Below are 26025 nucleotides of genomic sequence, written 5' to 3'. Positions count from 1 at the left end.
GTGTTCTTGCCTGGAGAATCCCAGGGACGGGGGAGCCTGGTGGGCTGTCATCTCTGGGGTCACACAGAGTCGGACACGACTGAAGCGACTTAGCAGCAGCAGCAGCAGCAGATAGCATATTAAAAAGCAGAGACATTACTTTGCCAACAAAGATCCGTCTAGTCAAGGCTATGGTTTTTCCAGTGGTCATGTATGGATGTGAGAGTTGGACTATTAGGAAAGCTGAGCACCGAAGAATTGATGCTTTTGAACTGTGGTGTTGGAGAAGAGTCCTGAGAGTCCCTTGGACTGCAAGGAGATCCAACCAGTCCATCCTAAAGGAGATCAGTCCTAGGTGTTCACTGGAAGGACTGATGTTGAAGCTGAAACTCCAATACTTTGGGCACCTGATGCAAAGAGCTGACTCTTTTGAAAAAACCCTGTTGCTGGGAAAGATTGAGGGCAGGAGGAGAAGGGAATGACAGAGGATGAGATGGTTGGATGGCATCACCGACTCAATGGACTTGGATTTGGGTGGACTCCGGGAGTTGGTGATGGACAGGGAGGCCTGGCGTGCTGTGATTCATGGGGTTGCCAAGAGTCAAACATGACTAAGTGACTGAACTGAAATGAACTTTAGAAACTCAAGGTTTTTTAATTTAAAAAAACAAAACAAAACATTTATCCATAAGAATATGGATAACAGAAAAGAAAATAAGAGCAACAAAATTCAGGGAGCTGCAAAGTGGCTGGATGAATGGCAACAGAGTAGACCAAGGCAAAATCTAAGGAAATAGTAAGAAAAATCTAAGAGTTCATCAATTTACATCACATAATAGACAAAAGGCTCAAGGATTTGTACCAGTTAATCTTGGAAGTGGGGATGAAAAGTAGGAGAAATTATTAAGAAGAAGTTAGATCAGAGGTCCCCTCCCCAATTCTGCCATTACTGAACTGTTCTCTACAAAGACATACAAATGACAAGAGGTTCATTCACTGAGAAAGAAAACAGAAAGTGACTAGATGGCATTTACCTAAAAGGAGGTAAGCACAGGATTAAATGAACATATACATAACTAAATGCTGGGTTCCCCAGGAATTAACTCCCAGCCTGTCCTTTACCTCTACACAGGAGAACAGTGAGTCTCCTCTGGGGAATCTTAGCTGAAAAGATTCCAAAGATCCTAACTCGAATTGCTCCTCAACAAATGGTCCACACTTTAGTGAAGCTCACGGTCAACAAAGTCCTATGTTCTTACAGCAAATGCAACCATGAGCAGGTAACAAGATAGCCAAGGAAAGCCCCTAATAAAATGGTTCTCAACACTGCTTAAACAGAGAAATCACTTATTAGTAGAAAGCTTTTAAAAATATTGATGCCTGGGCCCCAACTCCATTCAACTGTTCTGGGGTAGTACCTAAGCACTGGGATTTTTTAAAACTTCCTGTATTATTATACTGTGCAGTCAAGATTAAGAAACACAAATCTAATACTGCATACACGAAAAAAGAACAGGTTTATGTATATAAACATTCAGTAAACAAAAAGAAACTCTTCGAAATTAAATATGCGCTAGCACAACTGGAATATTCAATAGAAGGTCTGGAAGACTAACTGGTAAAATCTCCCAGATTGCAGAGCAAAAAAAAAAAAAAAAAAAACCACACATACACACAAAAAAGAAATCATAAGACCAGTCCAAAAATTTCAGAAAAAGAAAACAAAGAAATTGGAGAGGAGGAATATTAAAGATTGGTAACAAGAAAGACTCCAACAGCAACTCTGGAAACAAGAAAACACTGCCATTAAAATTCTTAATAATCATCACTACCAACCTAAAAATTCCACACTTAACCAAACTAAAAATGTGAGGATAGAATAAAGACATTTTTCATTTCTTAAGACTCACTCATGGCCTTGCTCAAAGAGTCTGTAAACTTACTGGGTAGCTAACACCAGACTACAACGCCAGACTCTATATTCAGCTTATCTTCTCCAGGGAGATTTCAACTAAAAAATATGAGCTTTCCTTTTTTTTTTTTGCTCTTCACCCAGTTTTAGTGTTTACCTTTCACATTCACTGTTTTATTAGATTAATAAAATATTTGAGGAAAAATACTTGCATCAGAATACCTGAGACACATATTCAAATACTGGATTAAACATACACTGAAATATTGGAATTAAAAGAAAAGTCAAGAGAAATAAACAAGAAACTAAATGTATAATTTAAAAATAAAACCCATTTCAATACAAAAAAATCATCCTCCATAAAAAAAGAATGTAATAAGCATGCATTGTTGCAATTAAAATTAAAAACTTTGGCAAAATATCACTTTGTATTGCAGTACTGTTTACTAACCTCTGATTCATCACCCTTCTCTCTGTAAGCAGTAGCAATACTGGTCTGAACAGCCTTAATCCATGCCTGGCGCAGCTTTTCAGAATCTGCCTGAAGCATACAACTTCTAAAAGGAAATAACATTAATAATAGGTAGTGACATTTAAAGACACTAAATTAACCCAAAAAATAAGGTTTATTTTTTATCAACTTTGCTATATAATAATTTTCTAATAAAAAATACTGTGTTGAAAGGTTTTATTTCACTATCTTTAGGTAGTATATTCATAAAGAAATCAAGAAGTCAATGAAATAAATTATCTACTGAAAACAAATCACCTATTCTGTGTATGAAAAAAATAAACTTTAAACTTGCCACATAAAATAACATTAATATTTTTCATTGGGTAGACATATGAAATAATAAGTTATCAAAGAAATTTACCTGATATATGACTTCAGCTCATTACCATGACAGTTAAAATGTTTCCATATAGCCGTAGTAATCATCAGAATTTAAGGACTATGATACTGCGTAAAGGTTACATAAGTATCTGACTTGTTGTAATCATTAATATGTGTGTAATCATTCATAATTCAAATTTAATTTGAGAACACTCTTTTCCTCTTTAGCTCTTACAGTGACAACTGTAACAAATCTTTCTGTATTCTGGAAAGTTCTTTTAAGACAAGCTGTAGAAACACACAAACAACTCTCAAATTCTTTGGAACCGCTCACTTTGTTGGAGAGACCACCTCAAAGCAGAATCGCCGTTCTATGTCCTCACAGTGTTTCACTGTGCAGAGCCGGAGGTCCTCCACCACCACAGTGGGGTTATCCTACAACAAGGAAACAAACTCCCGTATTTATCAACCTAGGCTTTAAATGTCAATACCTAGGAAAACATACTAAAAAACAGTACTTGGAATAAATGGTCTAATTTTAAAGGTTTATATTTATCTTATTTTAGATCAGAAATAGGAGTTATCAATATAGATATAACTAATTCCGTATAAAGGCAATTATGTCCTGTTAATTTTATCTGCCTCATAAAATTGCTGTATAAGAATTCAATGAAATAGTTCATATAAACTTAGTCTAACACTTCATAGTTAATTAGCAGGTGCTCAATAAATGTTAGCTTCCTGTTAATTTTCTTCCATTTTCTTTCAAATCGATTTTTCTCCTGATCCCCTCACATATAATAAAAGCCACTCTCCTCCAAAAAAGAAGCCTTTCGTGAGTCTACTTTTAATAACTGAAAGAAAAATAAAAAGCTTATACGTGCTTCTTAAAATATCTAAGAAAATGAGAATTTTTAAAATCATTTTTTAGTACTTAATAAAAATAAAAACTCAAAACCAAGCTTATCTGGGTAGAAAAAAACATGAACTGAATAGTTAAAGAATTTGTATGGAATAAACCTGCTACCATAGAACCTAGCAAGTAAAATCTCACATTGTGTCATCTCAAGAGCAAAGTAGGTGGGTATTTGAAATTTACAGTTGAACATATTATTCATAAAGGTTAATTAGGTAAAAATCAAATCATTAACTAATAGTTCTTTTCTCTAATTATCTTTAACATTATCAAGTCACATATAATCTCATCATACCTTTCCATTAAATGAAAATACCTCACTCAAAATCAGGCTCAAGAAAACAAAAACATAAAAATAATATTAACAAATTTAGAAGTTTCTATTTAAATTAATTCAAGCTTATATTTTAATGTAATTGTTAACCCTTCTCTATTACCACTTTTGGCCCTAAAGTGATATTTCTTAAATCACAACCTTTCCTTTAGCACCAAAACAGTATTAGGGAATTCCTGTCTCACAAATGGACAAAGAAATATGTGAAGAAATAAAAGTAGTCATCCTGAAATACAGAACAATCCATCTCAAAGACAGGAATTAAGAATTCAGGGAACAATATTGATACTTTCCACTCCTGAGTCCTTTTATACATATCCAAACATAAAACTAACAAATGATAATTTTGTGCACATACATATTTATGAACTTGCTATACCAAGAGGAACAAATAACAACTGAAGTGGAGGATTCAATGGGTTTTCACTTAACTACTTAACAAAACACTTACCTTAAACTTTTTCTGGTAAACCAACTGATTATTCTGTATTGAAAACCAGCGTCTAAATAAATATAAAATAGATTACATTTTCACAAACATAATTTATTTCAGTTGTTGTTAGAAACAAAATACTTGAGAAAGTACTAGAAAATCAGTTTATAGTGATTAAGTTTTTAGAAGAGCATTGTTTTGTTTTGCTTTATATAAACTGATGTCAATGAGATAATTACTGAAATTAAAATTTTCAGGCAATTTTAAAACCACAGAATAAGAAAATAAAACTACCATTTTTTTATTCATTTTTATGTCAGAAATTTATACCCTAACAAAAGTTGTTATACTTTGTGCCATTACCAATAATAATTTTTTTTTAATTAAAAATTTAGCTTTTTGAGTGTCCCCCAAAATAACTAAAGCTTTCCCCCAAAATAATTTGCTTGTGTTATAAAGTAGAAATAAATTTATATTATAAATAAGACTATTTATTTGTATACAATAAAAGACTGAAACAAATGGTGCTTTGTTTTCAACCTTTCTGCACCCCATTCAACAAGCATTTGATCTGTAAAGCAAACATCCTTTTAGAAATGATATCAAATAGGAGATTGTCGCCAATTCACTTGGCCTTACTTTCATATAAAATACTTCTTAGCAGAAAAGTCAAAGTTATTACTAAAAATGAGTCACCCAATTATTTATATTATTCTGCTCATTACTGTAAATTAATTGGCATTTTACTTGCAATCTTCTTTAGAAGAAAAAACTAACCTGTGTATGGCATATTTACTAATTCTAATTTATTAAAATAATAAAAGACCTGAAGACTTAAAAAAAAAAAAATCACAGCCAAAAGCCATTCATAAAAGGAAGCAAAAATTCTCATCAAGCATGAAAGGTAAAACAATATTTGAGTCATTATTTTAAAATTAGTTACATGTGAGATGATTTCTATTGTAAACATTAGTTATTAATCTATTAGCAGATAGAGATTCTACCTTTTCATTGATACTAATACAAAGCACTAAAAATTGTATTTAGACATGTTTAGAACTTCTATTTCAAAAAATTTAAGTTAATTCTCCAAGGCTGAGAAAATGATTAGATGCTTTTCTATTTTTAAGCTAGACAGATTGTTAGGTTTTCTTGCTATTTAAAAAGGCATTCACCTTTACCATTAAAATACAGATCTGTTAAACAAGCATCTAGGTAAAAACCAAGTAGGTTGCCTCTAAACGCAAATCATCAAGAGATGGGCTAGAAAAGGAAGAACTTCTGGGTCTCTTTGTTCTGGGACACATGGTTGGTTAGAAATGTTAAAGGAAATACCTCCAAACAAACAAAATGGTGCAGCCCTGCCACATGGGATGACATGCAATGGAAACAATCTCTGATATTGATTAAAGTATTAATTAAAAAATCATTTGAAGTAAACTATATTAATAAAAATTCTTAAGTTTTATATATAGTAATACTATATAATTTGATGAAAAACTACAAAGAATTTCACTGAACAATGGAAAAGCATCCAGGTAAACTTTTCATGCTTCTGAGGTCATCAGAAAGTAAATTTCTTTTGACCTGCTGAATCTTAGAATAATAGCCTCTAAACATAAAAACAAAATACTAGATAAAAACTTATGGTTTTTATGTTAGATTCTGTTTGATTATTAACTTTATAGATCATTTATATTTCTGAAACTTAGTTCCCCTGCCATTTATCTGCTTATGAGGAACTTTCTCACATCATCAATTTTTGTTTATATTATAAATTCAAGACACTCTGAATTCATCTTAATTTGATATTTCCTAAGTGAAAAAAATCACAACTATCCTGGATAGAAAAAAATTTTAATTGCCAAACTCAGTATGTCTTATGGTACTATCTCCCCTCCTCTACCATTAAAAAAAAAAAAAAAAAAAAAGAGCTAACTATACTCATTATATTGATCAAGACTTTAATCAGGTAAGCAAAATAAAATATAATCTTTGCTCCTATAGAATAACTCGAGTTATTATTAAGACCTCCAATAAAAGGAAAAATATTCACAATCTACAGGATATGGAAAAATATTTAATATTTCAAGCTCACGCCACTTGCAATTTGAGGATACTTTAAAAGGTAATTAAATAATAAAAAAGACATATGTTGGAAAGCATTATGCTGACAACTATACTAAATTCTATAAGATTCATAAACTGACCAAAAAGCCAAAATATAAGTATTCAAAAGTGAAATTTTTTTGGTTTTAAGAAAACTAAGACACCAATTTATATCTATCTCAAATTGAGACAACTCAATAAAAATTTTAGACCAAAATTATACATTCATAAACAAATATTAGTTTTTAAATATCAATGAGAGCTTCTATATGACAAAATTGGGGAGGGAATACATCAAAAAATAAATCAAGTATCTTTTTTTAATTTTTGAACACTAGTCCCAGGACTTACTTAAAATCAAGAACATGGGTAAAAGCAAAACTTGTAAATCTTTATCACTATTTATCTTTAAAAGTACAAGCTTTAGCACTAAAATCATACAAATGATGGGTTCATGTGCAGATTCATATAGGTGCCAAATAGTGAACATTTAATAAAATTAAAAGCTTGAATATATATATGTTCCTTTATTTAAAATTCAATTTAGTTTTCACAAGGAAAAAGACCAAAGTGGTAAAACAAACAAAAAAGCTAGGAATTGGCAATGTTTCCTTTAAACATAATTAATCAGGTGATTACCAAAGAGACTAATACCTAATTACTATTTCAAAAATTTAAAAAGCATTTACTAGCTTATTTCCCCTAAAATATACATACCTATGTGTGTGTGTGTACACACACACACACATATATACATACTCGTAGTACTTGTATTACTGAAGCTATGTCTTCTTTGGACAACTATTTACACATCAAATGTTCCTTTCCAGATTAAAACAAATTGAGGATATAAGCAATGAAAAGGTATAATTCTGTTCCTCAAATAAGATATTTACATTTTCTTCTCAGTTTAAAACATAAAGAGACTTTATATCCATTGCAAGTAATCCAACTGAAATGCAGGTTAATTACGAGCTTTCTCGTGCCAAAGAGGAAGTTGGAGTAAGGCAGGGGTGAGGGGAAGGAAGCCATTTGGTACCTGATATGATCGGGCTTTTTCCTGTCATGTGAAAAAATGGGGCAGGATTAAAACATAAGGGAAAGGTGGTAAAAGAATGAAAATGCAAATGTGCAAAATAAGCAAAGGACTAGCATGATATGAAAATAAAGCAAGAATTAAAGGAACCAGCTTAAGCTCATAACCTAACAAAAGAATCAAAAATATCTGTTGCATTTTGCTGATATTATACATATATATATATATATGCATTTATACAACTAATTCCAACTCTTATGAATCTGAAAGGCTAACATTTTACAAATATTCAAAATATTCTTCAAAGCATTATGGCAGAGAAAATTCTGTACAGTCTACAATTCTTGAGAATAGTCGCACACTCTACTATTATTGGGAGTTATCTACCTCTATGGTTTTAGCTCTAAAATACAAATAATACCTTTCTTCATCTTAAAAAATTAAAGGAAACAATCACTACAGCTATGTCTACATAAACCTGAAATAAATGAGAACATTTCAACATGAAAAGCTCCTCCCACCAGCTCACCCTCTTTTCATCAAATGACAGCAGACACTCTAAGGCCACACGTAAGTAGAGTTTATCTTTAATCTAAGTATACACTTCTTACTTGTATCTGTACTAGAAACAGAATACTTTGCTTTAAGATACTGTATAATGAATGCACTTTATGCTTTTAGCTACATTTTCCAGTTTAACAAAGACTGAGCATAGTGTTAATTATTCCACTTCCTTATTAGTTTTAACAGTTCAGTACTAAATACTGCTAATATTTAATTATTTTTATTGTTCCTTCCTACTTTCTAAATTTATCATGAAAAGCAAAAGAGAAATATAGGTATTAATAATCCATCTAGCTCTGACTTGAGCTTGAAATGAAGTTGCCACACTGAGAAGATGGCCTGGAAAGACTATTTTATAGATATCACATCTTCAAAAAATATATATTACAGACATTAAAAAATCTTGAGACACTACAAATTAGAAATCTGAAACCAACCAGGAACAAGCTCAACAATTCACATAAGACATAAAACGTTTCACATCTTACACCATTTCATTCATACCACATAACAATACCATCTCTTTGGTTAAATTTCAGATTATAGAATGATGCTTTCAAAATATACTTAGATTTTATGAAATACAGCATCAGGTTTTAAAACTAACTGGAAATTCCTAGTCAAATTCACATTTCTCTCAGGAAGATCTTTTTTTAAAGCTGACTCTGAAATATGTGTGCTTCTATTCCATAAAACTATAGACAATAGCAAATTTGTCATGACTGAAAACTCTCGGAGTGACTATAAGAAAGTATGTTTCCTAAAACTAATCCACAAACAATCTTTAAAAAGAAAAAAAGTGGGCAGAAAAAAATCTGTATGCTTGAACAGTTGAATTCCTGAATTTTTGTAGTTAAGGCACAAATATCACAAATACACAGTCTTTTATTCAGAGGGTAATAAAATATATTAAATTAAGCTGGACAGAGAACTAACTAGACAAGTAGGAAAGAGTCTGAGATCATATATAGGTAAAAGGAAAATATCTGCAAATATTTCCTAAGACTAGATTTTTGGTAAACTCATATAAAAAAAAATTTAGATACATTCCAAATTTTTAAAATTGAAAAGCAGAAGAGAATTCTAAGTAACATTTAAGAGACTTCTCTTTCTTCTCCCTTTTATAGTTATTCACCTATAACCTATAAAATACTTAAGACTTTTGTTAAAAGGTTTTTAACTTCTGTCTTTGAAAAGAGTTTTATATGTTTATATGCTATATTATTTACAAGTCTGCTTTTAATTAGTGTTTTCATCAAAATAGTCTTTAAAGGTATATGAAAATGAATAATTTGCTATCTATAATTTATTCCTAATAATGCAAATGCATTAGGGAAGTTTTTAAAAATAGTTTTTAAACTATTTTTGTTGTTGTTTTTACCAAAGCTGTATCTTATCTTATGAAAATACAGATTGTTTAGAATTTTCATAGCAAGTTTCCTAAAACACCAGGTTCTGAGCCTCAATTTTGTCACAAACCAAGTATGTGACCTTGAATGAGCAAACATGTCCCTGCACTTCCATTTTCTTTACTAAATATCAGGGTGTTAACTACAATCTATGATTTTAATCAATAACTGCTATCCTACCATATAGAAATGGCATCTCCTTTAAAAGGTGGCCTCATTTTCAAAGTTACTATCATTCTTACTTAGCAAATGGTAGGTAACTTATCTGCAATTGAGAATTTAATAGCTATTCTCTACTTAATTTTAGTTATGGTTTAATGTCTATGCCAATTAATAAAATTCATGAAACATACAAGAACAAAAAGATACATGCCTGAATCAATTAATTTTCCTCTGTTGTCCTAAATGGGAATGTAATTTTCCACGAAATTTGTGGGAAAATGTGCTTCATTTTGAAGTCTGTGAGCATTTCTGATTAAGAGTACTCCATGGAAGTTCATTTAATTTCTTCTTAACACAATGGTATGGTTTTTATGGATTTATTGTATTTTCACTGTGTTAAATTTTAAGAAGGTTGTTTTGAAATCTGAAGATTAAAATTCAATTCTAACATTACACCTCATGAAATTGTACTGGTTGAAAACTCTTTATTAAAAAAATTTGACAATCACACTATTTCTTATATTAATTTCCTACTGTGGCCAGGGAAATTTGCCAGGAAAGGCTTAAAAGATTACTGGCTTAATTTTTACAGTTTGGAAAACAAAATTTCAATTTTACATTTCTACTTTATAATCGTTAAAACCTTCTTTCTTAATTAGGCCATCTGAGTAGATCCTCCTATATTCATGCATTACTTTTAAAGTCCTACATCACTCAAAGAAACTTAATATCAAATACAATCACCATTCTTTCCCATTTATATTCATTCTCAGGTAAAGAAAAATACTTCAAATACAACACACCATGTCCCATTTAAACATCTGACAATATCAAATGATAAAGAGATACTCAATGACATTGACACTAAATTGATACAAATAACATTGATACAGTGATACTAAAATGACATTTGAAAATATCAGTAAATATTTTTTGTATATAACCTCATCACCAAGAACTCAAAATAAGTGCACTGAGAATCCATGTCAATATTTTGAATATTCAAGCATAATGGTTTCCAGTTAAATTAACAAAAATGTATACCAAATTAAACTTACCAAGAAAATTCTATTTATTTTGCTAATGTCCACTTTTTTAAAAAAGAAAACAATCTTCTCTATCATTAAGTGAATTCATATCCTGTTCAAGTAGCAAATAAAATACACACATTCAACCAATAATATAATAGTAATTAAATCAATCAACCAGAATCTGATACTATTCTCAAGTATTACAAAATAATTTTTTTTTTTCCACTAAGGAGTTATCCTTGAATAAAAGACTAATCACTGCTATTCAGAAAGATGATCCCGAGACAATCACTCTTTCCTTTTGCCTTCATGTCTGAAATGATTTCACTTTATTAATACCTGAGAAATAAAATATTTTACACATTCATTTTAAAGATATTTACTTGATCAACATTTATTTTTAAAAATCAGTTTAGAAAAAAAAAGGAGCACCAGCTGCCACATACACTTCACATATAAAACTCATCCCATATTCTAAAAAGCCTGGTTAAAGTTATTGAAAAGATCTAAAAACCAGGATCACCTCACTTAAAGATTCACAAGCCAAAATTAAGTAAATATGTACATAAACACACATATAAAGGAGGAACCCAAAAAAGGAAAAACAGCCCACTTGTCTTATTCATCCATTATACTCAATATATAACTTGCAATCAGATCTATTTCAAATATATATTAACAAATATGAGGAAGCTCACATTTAAAAACTTATTCATTGTAGTAACCTAGTCATTACAAACCAAGCATTATAAAAATTCTCCTTGCTTCCTGATTTAAACTTTGCTTAAATTTTAGAATTTAGATTTGCTAGTGTTATTTTTCACTTGCTTCTTAAGGCCTTATTCCTAGAGGGGCAACTTATCTCCAATACACATAGTTCAGAAAAGTTACTAGGGACTGTGAATTGAGAGAATTATGAAGGAAAGAGTCACTAAACCATAGAAAAAGTCAGAAAACTGAAGATATGGAAACAGCAAGACCAGTGTTTGAAATATATTACCTGTTCCAAGTTTTGAAGGCATTGCTGGCACGTTTGAACAGATAACCTTCCATAACAATGCCATTTGCAGCATCTACGTTATATTCTAGCTTAGAATCATCATTGGAGAAATCCTAAACAAAATAACACATTAAAAAGTTTGTATGGTTTTTACTGATTTCCCTAGACAAATCTATCCTAGAGAAACAGCTCAAACAGTAGAAAAGCATTGTATTAGGATAGTTAGATCAACAACATTCCTAAGTGGAGACCTAAATGTTCAGTAACAGAAGAATGCTTCAACATATTAACATATTGTAATTCAGTGGACTATTATGCAATAACACAAACGATTATACAGAATACACATTTAAAGAGAAAAGCAAATATAAAAATTTTATAAATTATATAACCTGGATAAATAAATTGTACACACTGTGATTAAAAGAACAAAATAATATGTATAAAAATAGACAAAGGGAACAATGTGATATTCTATGGGTGTTGTTTTAAATGTTTTCATTTAATCCCAATATTGATGTGTCTGCTAACAATTTTTTAAAGGAATATATGTATTTCTACTTGGAATTAGTTAAATCTACCACTATTTTCTAAATATATTACTATGATGGTAGTTTTATATTGTTATACTGTTTTTGGTAGAAACAATAACTCCACTATTTGGGGGTTCAAAAAAAGAAATATAAAAAGTTTATTTTTGCAAAGAAGAAGTACCACAGTGTAAAGTAGGCATTCCGAGCTCACTTTTTTATAAGGATTATAAAATCACTCATAGTCATCTTCAATCATCTAACCATTCTAGTTTTCACTTGAATGCAATACAAACTTTCAGTTTTCCTCCAAGGAGCCACTAAATTTTAAAATCAGAAATTCTATATTTAAAATATTTCCTGGTGACTTTCCAAAGTAATTTCAACAAAACTGAAAAATCATTGTGATCTCCAAATTGAAAACTCTAAAAAATCAGTCTTGAAACTTCAAAATTACTTCTGGACCAATAAGCAAAATTAGAATGCTATACTATTAGAGAGGAGTAGACTTCCATCTTGAGAAAGATTTTGGTAGAGACTGGATGACCATCTGCCAAGAATGTTGGAATGCAGGGGCTCTGCACTGGAGGAGAAGCAGAGTGATAATCACCTACTGCTGCTACTGCTAAGTCACTTCAGTCGTGTCTGACTCTGTGCGACCCCATAGACGGCAGCCCACCAGGCTCCCCCGTCCCTGGGATTCTCCAGGCAAGAACACTGGAGTAGGTTGCCATTTCCTTCTCCAATGCATAAAGGTGAAAAGTGAAAGTGAAGTCACTCAGTCGTGTCCGACTCTTAGTGACCCCATGGACTGCAGCCCACCAGGCTCCTTGGTCCATGGGATTCCAGGCAAGAGTACTGGAGTGGGGTGCCATTGCCTTTTCCGGATAATCACCTAAGAGCTTTCTAAATCTGTGAGTCCATGATGATGGGAAAAGGAGCTAGGCACACTTCAGAATTACACACAAATACTGCTGATATATCTCAAAACTTAATCATGAAGGACATGATCATCCAAAATAATCAAATGAAATAATCTGTAAATGAACTGCTACATTTCTTTCTGCTTTTACTTTGGGGGAAAAAAATCAGGGAAATTTTAATTCCTTCATTTAAAATTTATTTGGAGCTATAATTTATTTAATTATGCTGACAAAATTAAATCAGCAATAGATATAATCAAGTTTGGCAACATTCCAAAGATTTCTTTGTAACATCAGGAGCTTGTCTTATCAGGAGAACTTGAAGCTTTGGTGTGGAGCCCAAGGAATATAAGTCAAGACAATGAAGGGACTCAAATGCAATTTTCCCTTTTGAAATTGCAAGCAAGACAAGAAGGACCACTATAAGCACTTTGATTCAGGATTATTTTGAAAGTCCTAGCCAGCAAGATAAACCAAAAGGAAAGGATTATTTGCAGACGATGTGACTGTACACATCCAAAAGAATTCAAAGGTATATTAGTAGTAGTAGTAAAGAGAGCTTAAGACTATTCGTGGTTAAAAAATCAACACACAAATATCAAATTTTATTCTAATATACAACCAAAGTAAACAGTGAGAAAATATATTTTTAAAGGATAACATTTACAATAACATTTCCAATACAAGTATCTAGAAATACACCTACCAAAAGATAAAGAAAACGATGAAATTTTGTGAAGGATATTTAAAAAAATGAATGAACAGAGAAATATTCAAGGCTCATGAACTGGAAGACATTTAAAATAAAGATATTAATTCTTCCCCAAATTCATTCACAGATCCAATGCAAAGCTATTTTTATGAAACCTGAAAAGCTGCTGTATTTATATGGAAATACAGAACTTTAGCAATTTACTTTTTAAGAAGGGAAGGTAGGAGGCTTTGCTTTGTCAGATTATCAAGATACGTTATAAAGCTAAAATAATTAAGATAGCATGGTATTGGTATAATTAAGACAAAAAGACCAATGAAACAGAATAGAGAGTCTGAAACAGACCTCACATGTATGGAAATGTCCTATATAAAAGAGTATACAACACTGAGTAGTTGGGGAAAAACAAACTTTTTAATAACCGAATCTAGATCATTTAGCTGGAGAAGGCAATGGCACCCCACTCCAGTACTCTTGCCTGGAAAATCCCATGGATGGAGGAGCCTGGTGGGCCACAGTCCATGGGGTCGCTAAGAGTCAGACAAGACTCAGCGACTTCACTTTCACTTTTTACTTTCATGCATTGGAGAAGGAAATGGCAACCCACTCCAGTGTTCTTGCCTGGAGAATCCCAGGGACAGGGGAGCCTCGTGGGCTGCTGTCTATGGGGTCTCACAGAGTCGGACACGATTGAAGCGACTTAGCAGCAGCAGCAGCAGCAAATCATTTAGCCACCAATGGGAAAATAAAAGGAAACTGTATCTCTACCTCAAACTACACACACACACACACACACACACACACACACACACAAAATCACAGACTGATTAAAGGCCTAGATATAAAAAGCAAAGCTTCCCAGGTGCTGCTACTGGGAAGAAGAATCCTCCTGCCAAAGACATAGACTCAAACCCTGGATTGTGAAGAGAGCATGAAAACCCACTGCAGTATTCTTGCCTGGAGATTCCCATGGACAGAAGCCTGGCAGGTTACAGTCCATAGAGTCTCAAAGAGTCAGACACAACTGAAGTGACCTAGTACGCATGCACAAACACAAGATTTTACAGGAGATACATTGTTGTGATCCTGGGTTGGGAAGGACACAAAAGGCACCTAACAGAAAAGATATTTTTAAAACTATGTGAAAATTTAAAATGTATATACCCCAAAGTGGGACTAATGTCTAGAATATTTGAGGATATGATCAACAGTTAGTTAGACAACCTGGTGGAAAAATGGGAGAAAGACTAACAGACATTTAACAAGGAAGGTATCCAAATGACCAACAGACATCAGAGAAGGTCATTAGTGACTAAAGCATAAATTAACACCACAAGATGTCCATATCTACCCACCAAAATAGGCAAAAAATTGAAAACTCTCACAATATGATGAGGTGGCAAGGAGCAACGGGAACTCTCACACAGTTCTGCTTACCAGGAATGGTATAACATTTTGAAAAATAACAGCATTATCTACGAACATGGAACATATATACACACATGCACACACGCTATGATCCAGCAATTTTATTCCTAGGTCTAAATCTATCAGAAATGCGTGCACATATCCAAAAGGCATGTACATGAATGTGCACGGCACCATTGTTTCTTCAACTGATTGATTTCAATTCCTAAAAATCTAAATAATTACATTAGACATACTTTTCCTTGCTTTTTAGTTTGATTAGGTCTTATCCTTTTTTTACCTGTAATGCAGCCTTGGGTCAGCATTTAAGGGCAAAAAAAAAAGATTAAGTATTCATAATAAGCAAAAACAGCATTACTCTCTTTAAGGAAAACAATAACTGACCACTATTTAAAATCTAATTCATTAATCAGATTTAATAATCTACTACTCTTGGACATTCAGTATGACACTGACATACACTAGGGAAAGGTATTAAAAGATGCATAAGCCTGGCGGACACGACTGAACCAGTGAACTGAACTGAACTGAATATTCATTAAATAATTCAGTTTAAACAAATAAACATGCTTCTAAATATCATGACCTCTCATTTCAATTAAAAATGATTGGTCCCAATTCTTAAAAATCTTTCCATAGTAATGTCATTAAAACAAGTTATCCAACCAAAAGTGATTCAACTTTAAACAAAATAAAACATGGAGGCAGTCTTACCTGACTATAACTAGAAGAAATAAATTAAACATTATCTGGTAAAATGTTTACCATTAAACATTACCAAAAAGCATTATCATTTACCATTAAACATTTACCAAAAAACATTATCTTCCCCTTTTAAAAAAATGCTTCTCTTTGAGTATTAACAACCCATCACCAAAAAAATTTAACTTTTATTACTGATTTCACTTTCATTTTTTTTTTTCACTGACATCTTCTATATTAGATCTAGTTTACTGGCATTTTAAATTCTAAAAAAAACCATAACAAAAGTTGATTTGACTGCTCAATACCAAGAGGATAGATTTCTTAAAGCAATACTAGATGACATCTTTTTTTTTTGTCTTTTTAGGGAGGTTGTGATGGCAGTCCCCCACTACCAAAATTTATGCAGTCATGTTTCCCACACTTGGGGAAATTGCAGGAGAGGGACGGATAAGCCTCCCCTTGGGAAAACCACCCTCATAATCGTGGTATTGCTCTGCCAGGTAAGTACAGAAGACATCTTTTCACATATTTTTTACACACATTCAACCACCGGTTCTATCCGTTTATTTTCAGATGACTTACACATACAAAAAAAACCACATTGATGACTGTATAAAATACCATTATACTGAGTTCCAGGTATATCATATTCAAAGCTTTTAGCACACAGAAATAAAACCTGGTTTCATATTTAAATCTTTTTTTTATCTTCATTTTTAAATACATATTTTTCAGATATTGCTTTACCTAGGCTTAGGTAAGTTAACAAGAAATTCAAGTGAAACTTCAGCATCACTTGAGACGGTAAGTGTTGCCTTAGAGTGACTGCAGCTGGAGATTCCTAGTAACACACACAGGTGCTTCGGTGTTCTTCAACTTCTGTTCACCTCCACCTACCCTCCATCAACCACTGCTACCCTCCATACAGACACACACACACACACATTTTACAGGGGTTGGTGATATCTTGCGTGCATGCAGGCTAGGTCACTTTAGTCATGTATGACTCTTTGCGTCCCTATGGACTGTAGCCTGCCAGGCTCCTCTGCCCATGGAATTCTCCAGGCAAGAATACTGGAGTGGGTTGCCGTGCCCTCCTTCAGGGGATCTTTCTGACCCAGGGATTAAACCCACGTCTCTTGTGTCTCCTGAATTGGCAGGTGGGTTCTTTACCACTTGCCCCACCTGGGAAGCCCTGGTGATATCCTAGCTGAAACTATAAGCAGCATTTTAAACTCTAAGGGCCTTCCCAGCACAGAGAGCGGCCGAGAGGAGCTACCCCAGTTCCAAAGTCAGGAGCAGAAGCCGGGAGGACCCCATGCCCGAGGGGCGGTAGACAAGAGGAGTTACCCGACGTCCGAGGTCAGGGGCAACGGCCAAGAGTGGCAGGCTGCAACAGCGCAGGTAACAGCTGAGAGGAGCTACCCCACGTCCGAGGTCAGGGGCGGACGTGGAAGGAATGATGCTGAAGCTGGAACTCCAGTACTTTGGCCACCTCATGCAAAGAGTTGACTCATTGGAAAAGACTCTGATGCTGGGAGGGATTGGGGGCAGGAGGAGAAGGGGACAACAGAGGATGAGATGGCTGGATGGCATCACTGACTTGATGGATGTGAGTCTGAGTGAACTCCGTGAGTTGGTGATGGACAGGGAGGCCTGGCATGCTGCGATTCATGGGGTCACAAAGAGTCGGACACGACTGAGCGACTGAACTGAACTGAAGGGTCTTCTCAGGTGGCCCGAGTGGTAATGAACCCACTGGCCAATGCAGGAGACCTAAGAGGCGCAGGTTCCATCCCTGGGTCAAGAAGATGCTCTGGAGAAGGAAATGGCAACCCACTCCAGTATTCTAGTGTGGAGAATTCCATGGACAGAGGAGCCTGGCAAGCTACAGCCCATAGGGTCGAAAAGAGTTGTACATAGCTGAAGTGACTTAGCACGCAAGGGCCACTTTTAAATCAAGTTAAGGCCCTAAGAGACTGACGTTTTTATAAACTTGTTCAAGAGCATGGCTCTCAAATATTTTGATATAAAAGAATAATAAAATACATACCTCAACACTGGAAAAATATTTTATACTTTACAAAAAAAGGAGGAATTCATCTATACAATTTAATTATTAAGGCAATTCAAAGGATTTATTTCAATGTGATACCTTGCTGAAACCAATAACCAAAAAATCGTGTAAAAAGGGAATTAATCTCCTCTAACTTCTCCCCTCAAGTACCTTTTGTTGAATGGTGGAATGTTTTTGCTCCATTTCTCTTTTCTCCTTTGCTGCATCTACAACCAGTCGATCCAACTGCAAAAGAAAATAAAGAGTAAATAAGAGAGACTTAAAAGTTGAAAAAGAAAGATACAATTACTTTTCAAAAATCATATTCCAAATAAGTCAGTCAACTTAGGTTTACCTAAAAAGGCATTTTGGCTACAACCAAAAAATGAAAGTTCTTTTTTTTCTGGTTTCATATCCTCTTTGAGAATGTCTAAAACTCCTCTAGGGAAAATGTTTCTGAGAACAATCACATGTCAAGCAATTGTGACAGGTGGCCTTGCCTAGGGTACAACAATGATAACGAGTTCACTCCTTGAATTAAGGAGAATGACTCTAGATTAAGTGGCCAGCTGATAGGCTCAGCAATGCTAGCAGTTACTATCAAAGACAGAAAGAAGATATACTGGTGATTTTTTTTTCCCCCAAATAGCAAAATCTAGCAGCTAATTTAATGTGTGCTGGCACTCACAAGTTCAACATAACACACTTCCAGTCACTCAAGATGCATGATGCTTTCAAGCTGGCTTCCTAGTATTATAATAAAATCTAAAAGGTAGAAAAAATAACAGATAAAAGAGAAAGAAAATAGAATAGAGTAGAGTAGAATAAAACAGGAAAGAAGTCATTCCTTAGGTTAAGGTATGAAATCATCAATTTTTCTTTAAAAAAAATTTTAAAACTTATGAAATCATAAAATCCCATTTCATTCTTGTTCCTTCCATCAGAAGAGAAATACCTGATTTCCAGTATTATTACAAAAGTACTAGTTTCCTGAATTCTTCTTTGCTGGAGTAACAATTAGGTTTAAAATATTCCAAGAGACTCATAAAGTTAGAAAATGAACTTATTTTCAGGGGAAGGGATAGTTAGGGGGTTTTGGATGGACATGTACACACTGCTATATTTAAATATATTTAAAATATATCTAAAATGGTTAACCAACAAGGACCTAATATATAGCACATGGTTAATGCTATATGTTATGTGGCAGTCTGTATGGGAGGGAGGTTTAAGGAAGAATGAATACGTTTATACATATCCCTTCACTGTTCACCTGAAACTATTAAAACACTGTTAATCAGCTACACCCCAATACAAAATAAAAATGTCAAAAGAAAATAAAATATTCCATTAAGTGTGTCTACTATTCTAAACAGTGATGTACGTCATTTCATCTTTGAACACCCATCACCTTGAACTGACTGATGTGTGATAAATGACTATATCTGTTGATATCAACAAAGTATGGAGAAAGATGCTTTCATTGATATCCTTTAAAAACAAAACTGAAAAAGGCCTTCTTAAAAGACTATGTGATGTTTATTGACTATCACAAATGGTTTTTTTCTTTCCCTACAGGAGACTAATTCTGGCCACAGAATCTTAATATCACTGAATAATAATAAAGAACCAAAAGAAGATATATGGAAACAGAACTATCACTACTACAAAATACTTTGTTTAGACGGCAACTATACTACTCCACTTTTGGACTGAAGGCACGCACACCATAGTGACATGTCACGCTGATATAATGGGTAATGCTGCACCAGGAAACTGTCCTCAACGGTTTTTTATAGTGAATGAGTGAAATAATCATTATATCCTGGTTTTACAGCCTTTAATTGAATGACATATAAATGTTTTTCATACATTCAGGCTGAACTGCAGTAGAAGGCACTTCCAAAATTCAAACTGATATTTAAAAACTTGCACGCACACAGGCACCTTCCACACCAGTACTACAGTGCCAGTGATGGTAGTAAATTGTCAAATTGCTAGTAAACTTCTCAACTGTATCTCACTCCACTGCTACTGCAGCAGAAAAGAGAAAAAATTCCTCTCCCTCTGTCGGAGCAAACGCATAAGGAAAAAGATATCTTTCAACACGGTGAAGTGTTGGAGGACGAATGAGTTGGAGAGATGCAAAGGCTGGCAGTCCTGTCCTCTAGGGGATGGATACTGGATCAGGAAGAGACTGGAGCAAAGCAGCATGTGTCCCGTGTTTCTGTGAGTATTGCACATATGAGGTTAATAGACGCCTATAACCAACCAGGTGCCCCCAATCCTGTACTTATGTTCTGAATTTTGTCCACGTCTACCACCTCAGATTTCAATACTACTTCTGCTTGTCAAATTCTCCCATTCCCACTTGTTTTAAATTTGTGCACATGTAATAAATAGAATACCTTAAATAAAATCTTCCTAAAACCCACACTCCTCTCTAGTTACCAACTTCTCTCTCTCTTTCCTTCACAGTACAACTTCTTAAAAAATTCTCCCTATTCTCCACTTGCCCATATCATATTCATCTACCCATGGTAATTTAGCTTTTACCTCTTAGACCCTCAACTCCAACAGAAGTGACAAATAACCTTCTTGTTGCTAAATCTAAGAGGCAATTCTCAGTCCTAGGCTTACTTGCCCTTCCTTCCAGTCCTTGAACTGACAACCACCCACATCTTTCTGAGACACTCTCTCCTTGTCTTTTGCTACCATGGTCTCCTGGTCTTCCACCTCTCTCCCATCAATGTTCTCATGGAGCCCTCTTACCCAGCCATTTCTTAAAAGTAGGTCATTCTGAGGAATCTGTCCCAAGTCAAATTCTCTTTTATTCCACACTTGTGGACCTTCAGTATTCTTGCCTGGAGAATTTCATGGACTTTCAAGTAGTAGTTGAGGAGCCTGGGGCCTGGCGGGCTACAGTCCATGGGTCACAGAGTCGGACACAACTGAGCAACTAATACACAACACCAAGGGCCTAGGAAGGTCCTGTCTTCTTCCCAAATCTGGGTTGGATATACTACTTATATGTTGCAATAACATATGTGGTGAAGACAGCTATCCATCTCTCATATCCATTCTCTCTTCCTTTCTTAACAACAAAATCCCCAAATTCTACTAGTTCCCAGGGATTGTATATGCCACTTCTGCATATGTTCCATTGTCCCATTAGCTTCAAGGAAAGCTGAGAAATAGTGTTAATGGAACAATGGAACATTTGCAGAAGTCGTATATACAACCCCTGGGAACTATGCTTAAAGAGAGGGAACAAATCTTCCTTTTCCCCTCCACCCTACTGGCTACAATTTGGATATGATGGCTAAAGCCTGATAAACCACTCTGAACCATTAGGCAGAATCCAAAGATATAATAAGCCTGGGTCCCTACAGATTAAGTGACCACTATACTAGACCTTTCAGAGAAGGCAATGGCACCCCACTCCAGTACTCTTGCCTGGAAAATCCCATGGACAGAAGAGCCTGGAAGGCTGCAGTCCATGGGGTCGCTGACGGTCGGACACGACTGAGCGACTTCACTTTCACTTTTCACTTTCATGCACTGGAGAAGGAAATGGCAACCCACTCCAGTGTTCTTGCCTGGAGAATCCCAGGGACGGGGGAGCCTGGTGGGCTGCCGTCTATGGGGTCGCACAGAGTCAGACACAACTGAAGCGACTTAGCAGCAGCAACAGCATACTAGACCTTTGATTTTACATAAAAGCAATAAAATTCTATCCTGTTTAAAGCTCCTGCTGTTTGTGGTTTTCTATCACATGCAAACAAAATCTAATCTCAATTTATATACCCAGATCGGGCACTTAGCACAGAGATTAATAGTGTGGTAACTTGTTATTTTTTTCCAGTAGATTAAGCTCTATAGAGGCAAGGAAGAGCAATTCTATAATTCATGACATATACCTTACACACTACCTTTCCCCACAACAGCCCAACACACACGAACACACACACATGCATGTACCGTATTTATTTTTGGTCAATGAATGCAATTATCATTCTGCTCTTACTTTTTCCCCACTTCTCTAAACTCTATTTTTCATCCTTAATCCCTTTCCTCGAAAAGTAATCTGAACCACTTTGGGAAAGAAAACCAACTGAAAATTGATAGAAATCCAGAAAACTCGCCAGTCAGCAAAAAAAGAACGTCTGGGAACAGATTTAACATGAAATTCTGATTTTTGCTATTGTTGTTTAGTTGCTCAGTCGTGTCCGAATCTTATGCAACCCCATGGACTGGAGCCCATCGGGCTCTTCTGTCTATGGGACTTCCCAGGCAAGAATACAGGAGTGGGTTGCCACTTCCTTCTCCAGTGGATCTTCCCAACCCAGGGATCAAACCTGTGTCTCCTGCATTGGTAGGTGGACTTTTTACCACTGAGCCATCAGGGAAGCCTGAAGTTCTGATCAGATAATCAAAAATAATTTGGACGTAACAAAATTTCTATATAATATTCTTATATATAATTCATGCATGTCTATGTGTGTATAAAATGAAAAAGTTACCTAGAGTTCTTTAATCTTAAAATTCTAAACTTTATTATTATTCAGGGACTTCCCTGGTGGTCCAGTGGCTGGGATTCCATGCTCCCAATGCAGGGGGCCAGATGTGATCCCTGGTTAGGGAACTAGATCCCATATGCCTGCCACAACTAAAACCCAGGGCAGGCAAATAAATAAATAAATACGTTAAAAATAAAATTTTATTATTTAAAATAGCAAAATGCAAATATCTTTGAAAATAAAAAAAGAATTATAACTAAAATAAAATACCAATTAGGACAGTAACTCAATAATCCAAATGTAAGAAACAAAAAAATAAATCCAGCTATGTATACTGTAAAACAAACACTTTGTTTTAAAATTCTTCTTCTCAGTACCCTTATATAACTATCTACAACATATTCTTTAACTTTAATCTCATTTTTGGTTACACACTGGACTCCCATAAATCTGCTATAAAAACACCAAACTTCTACACTACATAAACAAAATGTCAAATTTCCCAATTTGCTTAATCTCTTTAAAAATACAGGTACTAGAACAAAGACTACAAAACAAACAACTCAAACTACATCAAACTAAAAAGTTTCTGCACAGCAAAGCATCATCAAAATGGAAATGCAACCTACCAAATGGCAGAAGATATTTACAAATCATATACTTCATAAGAGGTTGATATCTAAAATATATAAAGAATTCAAGACAATGCAACAGCAAAAAAATTAAAAAAATACAATTAAAAAATGAGGAGAGGACCTAAATAGACATTTTTCCACGGAAAACACACAGATGGCAAACACGGGACCAGAAGTCACAAATCATGAAGGACTTCTAAATTAAGACCACAAGGAGATATCCCCTCACATCTGTTAGAATGGCTCTCATCAAAGACAAGATTGTCAAGGATGTGGAGAAAAGGGAACCCTTGTGTACTGATGAGGAAAATGAAATTGGTGCATCCACCATTAAGAACAGTAAGGAGGTTCCTCAAAAAAATAAAAATAGAACTACAATATGATCCAGCAATTCCACTCATGGGCATTTATCTGAAGGAAATGAAGACACTAACTTGAAAAGGTTATCTGCGTACCCACATTCACTGAAGCATTACTTAGCCAAGATATGAAAGTAACCTAAGTGTCCATCAATAGATGAATTCAAAAATGTGGTATAAATATACAATGCAGTATTATTCACCCATAAAAAACGGGGAAGGCTGCCTTTTGCAACATGGATGGATCCTGAGGGCATTACACTAAGTTAAATCAGACAGAGAAAGACAACTACTGTGTGATGGGAATGAACTGATAAGTGGAATTAAAAAAAAATAGAACTCATAGAAAGAATAGATTGGAGGTTGCTAGCGGTGGGTTTTGGGGGTGGGCAAAATGGGAGATGAGGGTCAAAAGGTACAAAACTTCCATCTGTAAAATACACAACTCCTGGGGATGTCAAAGACAACATGGTATCTATAGTTAATAATAGTGTATTATATATGTGAAAGTTGCTAAGAGAGTAGATCTTAAAAGTTCTCATCAGAAAAAAAAAAAAGTATAACTATGTAAGGCAGATGTTAACTAGATTTATACAGTGATGATCACTGTGCAGTATATACATACTAACATATTAAATTATTTTACTGTATACCTGAAATGAAAATCTCAAATATATACACTTAAAAAAAAAAATACAGATATTGGCATATAACACAGAAACGAGAAGTACAGCACATTACCTGTGCACCAAGATCCTTCATATAGGGCCCAAGTTCACTAAACAGATCATATCCTTGATGGAAGAAAGCCAAATGGGCATACATAAAGGATAACATCTAAAGGAGGAAAAAATGATCACCATTTTTGAATCAATTCTTAAATAAACATTCTGAAACTTAAATTCTGATCCTTTGTATTGTTAAAAAATTATTTCACCAGAGCACAAAATATCAAACCATTTAAAATTAAGCTGAAACATTTTTCTTAAAAGGTTGCAATAATTCAAAAAATCAAGCTTTCAATAGCATCACCATCTTTCCAGGTACATTATAAAATGTCTATGTATCTTTCAACCAAACTCATTGGCAAATCTTAAATTAAAAATAAAACATCAAAAGATTAGAAGGTGATATAAGAAGCTCTCAAAACAATCACAAACACTTTACAACCTGTAGATCACTAAACATGAAATAGGGGAATGCTCATTTTTTTCTCAAAAATACCAAAATAAAATGAGGCAACAGGCTTTGCCAATATGGAGATTTTGTTATATTCATTCCAAAAATCCAAAATTGTCATTAATGGGTTAAGATTTTTTCTGTTTTCCTATATTTTAACTACTCATGAGAGAAAAAAAAAACCTCATTTTTATTAGTTAAGTTTTCACATTAGAAGGAATTAAATAACTCAATCACAAGACTGAAAGAATCCTCTGAATAGCCATGTTATTTTTAGCAAAAAGAGACATCTGCTTAGTTCTCTGAAATCTAAAATAGGTCATAAGGTCCTTAATACTCAAGAATCCTTCAAAAAAAATTATTTTGAAAGAGAAAAACCAATAAAATAAAAAACAATGACGAAAGGACAAAGCTCACTAAAAGATGATTCTGGAATTAGATAATGTCAGTTGTACAACTTTGTGAATATGATTTTTTAAAATTATGCTTAATTTATATATATATATAATTATATATAAAGGATAGTTACAAGTACATAAAAATGTACAATATGCCTGCACATCAAAATGCATAATAAGTGTATTAAAAGATAAATAATAAACTAGGAAAAAGCATATGACAAAGGGTTAATAGTCTTAGTAGGTAAGAGATGTTACAAATTAATATGAAAAACATGAAGATCCCAACAGGAAAAGAGACAAAGGACATAAACAGAAAACATAAATGACCAAGAAAAAAGGGGGGGGGGGAGGAAGGGGGACAATCATACTCATTTATATCAAAGAAATCCAAAATTAAACAATAAGATGAAATTTTCTATCTATCAAATTATGGGTAGAGTGGGAAAAATCAGCACCCAGTGTTGGTAAAAGATGCAGAAATATTCACTCTCACACACTATTAGTGAAAATTTTCTGTAACCCTTATAACTTGACAGTACTTTTTAAAAAGTCTCAATAAATGCTTAAATTCTCTAAGTAATCTCTTACCTTAATCTATCTGAAGGAAATAATCATATTATTCATTAGGATGATCACTATATAATGCTACATTTCATGTCAAAAACAGGGAACTTACTCAAAAGTCCATTAATGGGTAAAGTTAATCGATGGTAATATTCAAGGTCAGGATATTAAAAAGCAGAGACATTACTTTGCCAACAAAGGTCTGTCATGTCAAAGCTATGGTTTTTCCAGTAGTCATGTATGGATGTGAGAGTTGGACTGTGAAGAAAGCTGAGCACCAAAGAATTGATGCT

At 34.0% G+C, this 26025-nt stretch overlaps 1 protein-coding gene and 1 pseudogene across 5 annotated transcripts in view; both read right to left on the bottom strand.

The window, feature by feature from the left end:
* The window catches only part of ACAP2 (ArfGAP with coiled-coil, ankyrin repeat and PH domains 2), a 176308-nt gene that overhangs the window by 25825 nt on the left and 124458 nt on the right, over positions 1-26025 (bottom strand). For 4 of the 5 annotated variants that reach the window (XM_044943303.2, XM_044943298.1, XM_044943310.1 and 1 more), the window contains exons 8-14: positions 24330-24425; positions 18246-18320; positions 11721-11833; positions 7558-7578; positions 4428-4479; positions 3061-3161; positions 2343-2448 (exon numbers count right to left, since the gene is read on the bottom strand). In XM_044943303.2, coding sequence (XP_044799238.1) covers positions 2343-2448; positions 3061-3161; positions 4428-4479; positions 7558-7578; positions 11721-11833; positions 18246-18320; positions 24330-24425 — 564 coding nt within the window. The remainder of the gene's footprint in view (positions 1-2342; positions 2449-3060; positions 3162-4427; positions 4480-7557; positions 7579-11720; positions 11834-18245; positions 18321-24329; positions 24426-26025) is intronic. The other variant, XM_025286100.2, reaches the window with a different exon arrangement.
* LOC112587503 lies at positions 16381-16526 on the bottom strand (annotated as a pseudogene).

This window comes from Bubalus bubalis, chromosome 1 (genome assembly GCF_019923935.1).
Source record: "Bubalus bubalis isolate 160015118507 breed Murrah chromosome 1, NDDB_SH_1, whole genome shotgun sequence".
NCBI classification, from domain to species: domain Eukaryota; kingdom Metazoa; phylum Chordata; class Mammalia; order Artiodactyla; family Bovidae; genus Bubalus; species Bubalus bubalis.
This window is presented reverse-complemented; position numbering and strand designations above follow the sequence as displayed.